At 37.5% G+C, this 11086-nt stretch overlaps 1 protein-coding gene and 1 long non-coding RNA gene across 4 annotated transcripts; both read right to left on the minus strand.

The window, feature by feature from the left end:
- Window positions 1-1530: 1530 nt before the first annotated feature.
- Window positions 1531-4510, minus strand: LOC147644547 (uncharacterized). Its single transcript, XM_086826676.1, has 2 exons — window positions 2095-4510; window positions 1531-2049 (listed from the first exon to the last, which is right to left on the minus strand). The coding sequence occupies exons 1-2, from the start codon at window positions 2615-2617 to the stop codon at window positions 1802-1804; spliced, it is 771 nt and encodes a 256-aa protein (XP_086682802.1). The 5' UTR covers window positions 2618-4510; the 3' UTR covers window positions 1531-1801.
- A 2509-nt stretch (window positions 4511-7019) lies between these two features.
- LOC147644548 (uncharacterized) lies at window positions 7020-10989 on the minus strand. Of its 3 annotated transcripts, none has more exons than XR_015270328.1 (3): window positions 10937-10989; window positions 7451-7561; window positions 7020-7390 (listed from the first exon to the last, which is right to left on the minus strand). It is a non-coding gene; the product is annotated as an uncharacterized LOC147644548 (long non-coding RNA). The 3 variants fall into 3 exon arrangements; XR_015270327.1 differs by lacking the exon at window positions 10937-10989 and adding an exon at window positions 9179-9631; XR_015270326.1 differs by lacking the exon at window positions 10937-10989 and adding an exon at window positions 7791-9631.
- Between the last annotated feature and the right edge of the window lie 97 nt (window positions 10990-11086).

Here is an 11086-nt window from a genome sequence, read left to right on the forward strand (position 1 = left end):
ATATAGCGCAATGGTGACCTTTTTCACCCTCTCTAGTACATTGGGTTTCCATGCCAGCTTGCTGTCCAGTGCAGTGCCCAGGTATTTGACTTGTGTTTTCGGGGTCAGCCTGGTTGAGTTTATGTTTGTTGGAATCCATGGCGGTACCTTGAATCTCTTTGTGAAGACAATGAGGTCTGTCTTATCCGCATTGATATTGAGTCCTACCTTGTCTGTCCACTCACATATCTCCCTGAGTGTTTATTCCATGATCGAACTAAGGGTCGATAGACAGACTGCCTTCTTCTTGAACCTTCTGATTAGGGAGATTCCATAGGTGGGGCGATTGGACTCCGCCTTGCGGCGTGCCTCTGTGCGGTCTTTTCTCTATGGAAGCAGTGGCCCAACCCGATTGTACCCTATCCAAAAGTTGGTTGCGGGGTGCGTGTTGGTCGCTCTTAGGCGCTCCATTACTGCGTCTGTGCTTACATTATTGAATGCCCCTTCTACAAAGACTCCGAGCGCATATTCCTTGTTGTGCAGGGGCCTTCTCAGTGGTGGCTACTAACGAATGTAGCGCAGTACCCACTGATTTCCCTTTTGTGTATGCATGTTAGTTGGTTGACAGTAACCTGCCCAAAACATTTCTGATGTATAAGTCCAGCAGCTTTTCTAGCGTCTTGAGTAGAAAGGAGGTTAGGCTTATCGGCCTGTAGTCCTTGGGACTGACGTGGGTGCTCTTTCCTGATTTGGGCTGGAAGACAATCCTCGAGGTCCTCCAATGGGTTGGGATATATCCCGTACTTAGACAAGCTGTGTAAACCGCGTGTAGCCATGGAGTAATTACTTCTTTGGTTGCCTGCAGCATGGCTGAAAATATTCCGTCTAGACATGGTGCTTTTATCCCCGCAAAGGAGTCTATTGCCTAGTGAATTTTTCTAGAGGATATGAGATCATTAGGGAGATGCTCTTCCCTAGTTGTTAGTACCTGGTGCTCGTTGGCATCGGTGATCTTTGTGCAACCTGGGAAGTGAGTTATGTAATATGAAGCTACATTATTTTTGGCAACGACAATCACGTTTGTGTATGAGTAAAAACACGAACAAATATATGCGTATAAATTACTACCGGAACTGTAAGACAAGGAAACGAAAACACATAAACGTGTACTACGAAGGACTCTGCACCTGTTTGAAAGTCTTGTTTACCTTTTAAATCAGTGTGACCGTATTTGCATTACAAAAGAAATCTGAGGAAAAACTTGTAGTTGTCTCTTTCAAGTTTCTTATTAATGAATTAAGGTGTCATCGCGCCTTGTTATGCCATAGCCCCATAGTTATAATATTTGTTATCGCCCAAAATTGGTATCTGGTATTTTTTATGTGGATCTATCGATGTTCTTAGATAATGCTCCGAGTTGGGCAATACATGCTGTTAGGGCCTCTTCGCTGCCCTCAGTCCACTATCCGTCGTCGCGTATGAGCTGACTCTGTATGGTGGGTTGCTTTGAAAGCATCATCCATAGTGTAACCGTTCCTGGGGCCGTCTCTATGTTGTTTCAGAAGTTTCTCCAAGAGCTTATTTGTGCCCTGCGTATTTCCGTCTTGTAGTTCCTTGGCAGAATTTTGTATTCCCCGTTGATTATATCATCCTTCGCCTGCTTGACGAGTTTGAAGAATTACCTTAGGTTATCACGTTGCAGCGAAAGGTCCCTGTTCCACCAGGGTGGTCTGGTCCTTTTCTTGGTTCTGGATATCGGACATGATGCGTAATATGCGCCTTGTAATTCCTTTGAGAGGGTCTCTCATTATTTCATCGGATTTTACAGTGCCCGGACAAGTCGCGAGTTTACGAACTTTGAACTTCCCCAGTTCCGGGTGTTTCTAAAGGCTGGTAGTTTTAGAGAGTGATCGAACTCGCATTGGAACTGTATGTACTTATCGTCTGAGAAGGATGGTCTCCCAAGGACTTTCCAATTTGATACCATTGTCCTTTGTCCCGCTACGAGTGTTATATCTAGAACGCTGGACGAGGTGGGGCCTACAAAGGTGTGTTCCTCCCCCACGTTTGCTATATATAAATTAGTTGAAAGAATAAAGTCTAAAAGTAACTCACCTCTGTCGTTTATATCGGGGCTTCCCCACATGCTGTGGTGCGCGTTGGCGTCTGCACCCACGAGCAGGTTCTGGTCCTTTGGGCTGGGTTCTACAAGGCTCCTGAGCTCTTTCGGTGGAGCTGGCCTATCGTGTGCCATGTAGCAGGAAGCTATCAGTAGGCGCTTTTTGATGCTTTCTATCAACACCACAATCCGAGCTGTAATGAGAAATACGGTTAGCTTGAAGAACCGCCGTACGAGTGCGGCGGTTCTGTTTCTGCTTACAGATGGTGGGTAAAACGCGTTATAATTTGAGGACATTAGTCCGGCGACGGCATTGCGCGAGGCAATCCATGGCTCCTGGACTAGAGCTGCATCGGCGGACCCTTGAAATTGGGTTTCTTCGCCTTCAAGGGGGGCCTGCTTTCTTGGGCACGCGTTGCCGCTTGGTCCCCGGAGTTTTATGGCACTCTCGGCGGATCGTTCCCGTTTGATGGGAAGCATCTCCTCCACCTTGTTGGCAAAATCACCCGTTGATGCCATGTTGGGAAGCTTAGCGAAATGCAGTCTGCTCTATTCGATCCTTTGCTCGGCCAAGTTGAGCTTTACTTTCTCCTCTTTGGATAGGGCAGCTTTTGTCTGAAGCAAGCTCTGGATGCGAAGGGCAGCTTTATACTGCGCCTTTGCTTTCTTTCCCTCGCTTGAACGCTTAGGCCCGTCCCTACGCAGGGAGCTGGTACCTGGTTCCGGCAAGCAAAGAAGGCTTTTTTCCTCCTCTTTTAAAAGCTGCACGCTCTCCAGGTCCGAGTCTGTATAGACTACGGCACCCGTGCGGCTTAGCTTTCTTTGTGTCGTTTTTATGGCAGTAACGTTGCAACTGACTTGACCTGGTCCCATCAAATCACGCAAAGAGGATTGCTCCCTTCCGCGCACGCCGGTGGCAGCAGTCACGTCTTCCACCGACGTTTAGGCTGACATCGCAGCCCGGTTGCTTTTTCTATCTCCATTCCTGTGAGTATTTTGCTATATTTCCGGGGAACCACCCACTTCCGTTTTATGCCTGCCGCCAGGTCCTCCAACCATGGCTAGTTATTTATTTCCTCCGGCGTTTAGGCGGTAAGAATTAAATCGAAGCCTTAGCTAGACACTGCATTACCCCGGCCAGAGCATGCGCCACTGCATTACTATTGTACGGGATAATACAGTGCCCATTGCCTAGCCGGCGCCCTCGTGGAGCGTTCAGCTGGAGGATTTTTGCCAGCCAACTATAACGATAACAATCAACAAAAACAATCCAATAGACAATCCACCAACTATCAGTCCAGAAATTCTATAAGTAATGTAGATCAACAAGCACAATTTTAATGAGGCGTCAAATTATGCTCAAAGAGCCTCAGACAGGATACCTACTAAATAAAGACAAGTCCAAACTACCATATATTAAGGTAAAAAAGGTTTTCGATAAAGGTCTCAAGTTCCTTATAGATACCGATGGTACATATTCCCTTATTAACCCTTATTATATTCAAAAAGAAAATAAATTAAATTGCATACATCAATAGCCATTAAGAGAGTACTAAATTAATTCCAATGAAATAACAAGACTATGATTCCATTGTTTAGTGAATTCTCTGATTTATCAAAATACTCATTTCTTTTATTTGATTTTCTTCTATATTTTTAATGGATTTATCGGGATAGATATATTGAAAGAAAGAAAACCTATTTTAAACATTCCATTAATGATACTTGAAACAAAAACTTTAAAAATAAATATGCAGCTAGAAAATCTTGAGAGAAAGAATTCTATCCGACAAATTAGAACACCGTGTGTATGCTACGGAATTTTATTTGCGACTGACATTGAAGTTGAAAGAAGAAACCAAAAAATGAGTATACATATTTTCTTATTCTGTATTCCTTAGAGTAAGGCAAATATATATTCTTTATGGTCTCTTTCTTATACATATATAAGCGTGCATTGTAACAGAGAGAAATATACAGATTACTTTAATTTATACACCCTTCCGCAATGCAAGATTGTTTATAAGAATTAATATCAAAACAAATTAAACATTTTTCTAAACTCTTCGTGTTTCGTTTTTGGAAGGTTCTTCGTCAAAATATCTATTATCATTTCTGTTGTAAAGGAAGGGCAAGTTTTGTTGAAATATAAATGTACAACTTCTCTAACAAAATGATAACGTATATCAATGTGCTATGTTCTGGAATGATGTACAGGATTTTTGGTTAATGCCTGCGCACTCAGATTATCCCCATACACGACGATCGGGGTGTCGTTTTCTCCGCAGCCAATCTCCATTATCAACATTCGCATCACCATCGCCTACTTAAATGCCGCCGACAATGCCATGTACTCAGCCTCGGTACTGCTTAATGCTACACTTCGCTGCTTTTCCGAACGCCAAGAAATCGTACCCCCTTCTAGCAGGTAAATGTTGCCAGTATAAGACTTCCTGTCAAGCCTATCGCATGCCCAATCCGCATCTACGTATCCACAGAATTGCTGACCACATTGCCGATAGTGTAGCTCCAGGTCAATCGTGGATGAGAGGTACCTTAAAAAGTGCTTTATGCCAGCCATGTGTTCAGCATGCGGGTTTTGGTTTCGTTGTGCCAATTTTGACACCGTTTGCAATATGTCTGGCCTTGTTGTAAGAGCTAGCCACATAAGCTCTCCTACTACAGACTGATAAAACGAAGGATCCACCATTTTGCACTGAGGACTTGTTCAAGCTACTTGGAAACCAGCATCCAAAGGTGTCTTCGCCGACTTGCAAAACTCGCTCCCATGGGTATGCAATAAGTCCTTGAAATATTGCGTATGTGCCAAAGTTATCGCTCCAAGATCGCCGTCTCGTTCGATTTCCATGCCGAGGAAATGGTTAAGCTTACCTTTGTCAACGCACTTGAATGACTGTGAGATGCTGCTCTTGATTTTCAGCAGATCCTCGTGCGATTGACAAGATTACCTTCTCCACACTGTTTGTACAAACATGGCTCGTTGTCATAGGCAACGAATCCCATATTCACCAATACACCATTCAGCTTCTCATTCCAGGCCCTACCGCAAGTGCTATTATAAAACGCACACTCTCCAAACTCCTTTTGCTACCAATCGAGCCTTGAAGCGTTCTATTCGGTCATCTTTATCACGTCATGATTTTCATCAAACAAAACATCCCGTTTTTCCACCAATTGTTGCGCTGCTTGGTCATAAAGCCGATATCCTTTGGCTGCCACCAAGTACCCAACCATAATGTACTCTTTGCCCTTAGGTTGAAATTTGCTGCCCTTCCTCGGACCCTTGTCCAGAGCAACTGCAAGAGATCCAAAAACTTTTAGGTGTTTTATACAAGGTCTCTTACTCGTCCACGCTTCCATTGGATTCATACTCTCTAATGCGCTGGTAGGCGAGCGGTTTCGCAGATAAACCGAAGTGTTGACAGCTTCTGCCCAAAAATTATCTCCCGGTCCCGCCTGAAACAGAAGGCATCTTGACATCTACACTAGCGTACGATTTCCCCGTTCCTCAACTCCATTTTGTTGGGCAGTATACGCTATTGTTAGCTGTCTGTCAATTCCATGCTTCCTTAGACATTCGTCAAACTCTTTATTGACAAATTCTCCGCCATTATCACTCCGCAAGCACTTAAGCTTTCTTCCTGTCAGTCGTTCCACAAGATTCTTGAACTCGATGAACTTGGATAGTACCTCGTTCTTCTCAAGTAAACAAAAATCCTTCTGGACTTAACGTCAATGGAAGTCAGAAAATACTTGCTCCTTAACCCGATTACTTGCTGCTGCTGGGAAAGGTTGAACATGGATTTTGCTAACCATACACGTTTTTCAAATAATACTCTCTGGCAACCGGATATTATCTATCCCTCGGATGGTTCTTTTGATACCATTTCATTCATACTAGAGAAAATAAAGTGACCGCATCTCTTACGTAGCAAATCCCATCAACTGACACGGCAAAACATTTACTTCGGCCACCTCCAAACAAGTATAAGTGAACAATCTTTTTTGCTTTCACTATGCATTCTCCATCTTGCATCAGCTTCGCATTCTCTATGTCAAAGGTCACCTTGCACCTGTTCTTTACAGCATTGCTCACGGAATACAAATTTCCGGTCATTTTTGGAACGTAAAGAACGTTCGTCTGTGAGTTGTGCTTCTATGTTGCAGCGAATGCCTTAGTATTATCGACTCGTTCTTTTGCTATTCCTTTTCTTTCGTTCTCCTCCTTTAACTTTATTGTGAGATCCTCGAACTAAGGCAACTAATCTCATATCTCCATAGCGACCACGAAATGTTCAAATTGATCTGGAAGGCTCGATAGCAAAACTATTATGCGTAGTTCGTCGTTTAGCTCTATTCCAACTCCAGTTAGACTATCCAGAATATCCACGAATTCACTTATCTAGTTCGTCATGCTCTACCATTGCTCCATCCGTTTGTTAAGCAGTTTCGTGTATTACTGTACTTTTCGTACAGGCCCGCTTGGTTGATGAACCTCCTTCAACCTGGTCCATGCCTCCACAGCCGTCAAACAATTCTTGATGTAGGCCAATTGAGATGTCTTTACACTCAATGTTATTGTTGCCAACGCCTTACTGTCCAAGGCCTCAAACTCTTGTCCTTCTGGAACATTCTTTTCAGTTAGTTCTTCAGCCGTAACCATCCACAAACCGGAATGCACCAATACAGATCGCATCTGTATTTTCCATGTGTCATAGTTCGTCTCTATTAACTTATCAATTTGATAAAGAGCAGTCATTGTTCGTAATCTCGAGTCACACACCGCATAACTTGAATTCTCCAGTGCCTGGGCCCATAACCTCTTGAGCGAAAGAATTCTACAGTGTGCGGCAAGAAAACTTGCTGATTTTAGAAGGTTATAAAAAAAAAGTAGTTGACATACCATTCCAAATTTTTTTTATTCTTGTAACACACATGCTGAAGTTTTCATTACACAGTTTTGAAGATTACATCGGACATCAATGCACTGAGATACCCGATTTTCGAAGCTCAGCTGAACTCTCTCAAGCATATCGACGGGTATCTTTGCGATTGCTTGCCGAATGTTATACTCCGATGAGCTGGATGGGATTTTGTCACATTCCCGCTCTCCCTAAATGTTTTCGCCCACGAAACAATCGACTGCCAGCCAGGAACGCGACCTGCATGATGAATGTTGAGTTGAGTGGCAATTACGGAACGACCGTTGGTAAAGTCAGCATCTCAGGCAAATGCGCGCTGCTCTTTCGTCCAATGCATGATGTCGACTGACTGCGGAGTAGACAAAACTTCAGGAAGTCCCCTAAAACATGAGACACTCCCCACACTTACCCGACCACTCCCCGCCGCTTGGCGCCAAAAACAAATCAGCAAGTTTTCGTGCCGCACCCTGTATTCGACAAATTAGAACACCGTGTGTATGCTACGGAATTTTATTTGCGACTGACATTGAAGTTGAAAGAAGAAACCAAAAAATGAGTATACATATTTTCTTATTCTGTATTCCTTAGAGTAAGGCAAATATATATTCTTTATGGTCTCTTTCTTATACATATACAAGCGTGCATTGCGACAGAGAGAAATATACAGATTACTTTATTTTTTACAGAACAGAAGTCGAATTCTGCCAAATATACAATAGAAGAGGGTTCTAAAAAGATTGTTCACCTACCAGTAGACGCCACAAACGGAATCTTTTTGTTTGAAATCACACCAATTTTACCTTCCACTGACGTAGTAAAGCACAGAATTAGAACCACAGTCGAAATTCTCATTCACACTAAACCCTTATCGTTATTGTTAAGAAAGACAAGAAATGAGGAAACAAACCTGCTGAAACGAAAAATAATTAGACATAGTTATTCTCCACGGAGTGCTCCAATGTTCCTAGTATCAAAAAGAATTTATCGCAAATTAAATAAGAAAACTATTCATGACAAATATCCAATGCCTAACATGAATGATGTGTTAGATAGGATCGGCTGGGCTAAATACTTTATAACATTACATTTAGCTAGCGGGAAATTGAGTATTTAGGTCACGTGGTTACGGACGGAGGAATCAAACCAAATCCAAAAAAGATTAGTGGTATAAAATCATTTCCACTTGCTAGGACCAGAAAACAAATAAAATTATTTTTAGGTTTGCTCAAATATTATAGAAAATTCATTAAAGATTTTGCTTAACACAAACAAAAGGTAAAATTCAGTCAAAATTGGCAAAGAATTCTTATCCGCTTTTGAAGATTGTAAAAACCTATTATGTAATGATCCATTGTTAGAAGCTCAGTATTTTTCAAAACCCTTCACAGATACTACAGACGCAAGTAATGTGGCAATAGGAGCAGTCCTTTCTTAAAGCACACCTAACAATGAAAAACCAGTATCATTTCCTAGTCGCACTCTTACAGACACTGAATTAATAAAAAAATTAATAAAAGCTCTTTTTCATTCGCCAGCTCAGATGCCAATTTTCTTTTCAGTCGTGGTCCTGCGTTTCCATAAGACAAAGTTCGGCGTCCCGGATTTTGTAGTGTCTTACAGTTTTCATTTATTGTAACTGATATTGTAGACGACATCCATTTAGTATGCTTTGACTTAAAACGTTCGACCATAAAGTTGCAAAAGACTACCACTTTTTTTTTATAAATGATTCGAAATTACGTGTTTTTTTTATTGATTTCTAATTTTTTATCATCTTCGGAAATGGTAATGGCTAATCTTTTCATAAATGCAATCTAACACAGATGATATTGCTATTATTGCTGAGCCAAATATCGAAGAGATCGCTATCGCGAAATTCGAACGTCACTAAATATTGCGAAATTGCGTGAAAAAAGGGGATGAACGGGGAAAAGTTGTTAATTAGCGATAAAGAACGACATATATAAGAATAAACTGACGTAATTTGTCAGCAGCCGTCAGGTCGTTAGTTTTATTCCACGAAACACAAGGGACGCATGTTAATTTTCTATACAAAATACACATAAATTGAACATTAAACAAAACACAAACACTAAGACTACACATAATCTGAATATATTCAGTTAAAAATACAAACCTTAATTTACAATTTCCATTACTATCAAAAGTTTGTTCGGACAAAGAATATTTATTTTCACGCAAAAAAGTAAAAAGAACAATTTGCCGCCAATTTCTTATTACCAAACAGCGGTTCGATTGTGTGGTTTCGAAAGGTCATCAAAATCTTTAGTGAAGCTTGTAAAGCTTATTTTCTTAGATTCGTTTATGTTTGATGTTTTAACTTTAATAATTTTAAATCAAAAATACACAACATCAACATGAAAATTTCGAATTTATGCCAAAAAAATCAACTTCTAAACCATAGTGCATTGAAAAAGAAATGTTAGCTATTATATAGGCTACTAAATATTTCCGCCCTTATCTATACGGCCAAAAATTTAAAATTAACACCGATCACAAAACATTTAAATGGCTAATGAGTTTTAAAGATCCTAATTCTAAATTGGTTCGGTGGAAACTGCAACTTTTAGAATATGATTATAAAATCTACTATATAATAAGAAAGGAAACTAACTTCGGCACGCCGATGTTTATATACCGATAACTAGGAATTAATACAATATAAACTATATATATTTATGGTAACAATAACATAATGCCTAATCAATAATTAATAATTAATAATTAATAATTAATAATTAATAATTAATAATTAATAATTAATAATTAATAATTAATAATTAATAATTAATAATTAATAATTAATAATTAATAATTAATAATTAATAATTAATAATTAATAATTAATAATTAATAATTAATAATTAATAATTAATAATTAATAATTAATAATTAATAATTAATAATTAATAATTAATAATTAATAATTAATAATTAATAATTAATAATTAATAATTAATAATTAATAATTAATAATTAATAATTAATAATTAATAATTAATAATTAATAATTAATAATTAATAATTAATAATTAATAATTAATAATTAATAATTAATAATTAATAATTAATAATTAATAATTAATAATTAATAATTAATAATTAATAATTAATAATTAATAATTAATAATTAATAATTAATAATTAATAATTAATAATTAATAATTAATAATTAATAATTAATAATTAATAATTAATAATTAATAATTAATAATTAATAATTAATAATTAATAATTAATAATTAATAATTAATAATTAATAATTAATAATTAATAATTAATAATTAATAATTAATAATTAATAATTAATAATTAATAATTAATAATTAATAATTAATAATTAATAATTAATAATTAATAATTAATAATTAATAATTAATAATTAATAATTAATAATTAATAATTAATAATTAATAATTAATAATTAATAATTAATAATTAATAATTAATAATTAATAATTAATAATTAATAATTAATAATTAATAATTAATAATTAATAATTAATAATTAATAATTAATAATTAATAATTATGTCTTTTTTAGGAATGAAGCAGTGATATCTGACCATACAAATTACTGATAAATTAAACATGTGCACGTCCTTGGCTGGCATCAACAATAATTTATAATTGATTTATGGATAATGCATTAACATTTTATAAACAATAAATCAATATTTTCGGTCGACAAATTTATTTTTGGGCTTAGTTTTTTTTTAATTCAATTTTAACTTTTACTTTTTTTCCCACGTAAACCGCTTAATTGCACAGTTTTTCTTGTAATTCCACTGTTATCTCTATAATTCCAGTTTTTAAAATATGTAGTTCCACTGATTTGCATATATGAATTTCAGTATATACAATATGCATTTACTGTTGTATGATGATGAATTGTTGATGAAACACGTTGCCCATCTAACCACTAGTGATGATGAAAACATCGATGTTTTCCGAGGTTTTTCGATGTTTTTGTTGATACCGATGTTAACAGATGCATCGATGTTTCTCGAAACATCGGTCTCTA

Source organism: Drosophila serrata, unplaced genomic scaffold (genome assembly GCF_035046125.1).
Source record: "Drosophila serrata isolate PLE 108 unplaced genomic scaffold, ASM3504612v1 contig_160, whole genome shotgun sequence".
Classification (NCBI taxonomy): domain Eukaryota; kingdom Metazoa; phylum Arthropoda; class Insecta; order Diptera; family Drosophilidae; genus Drosophila; species Drosophila serrata.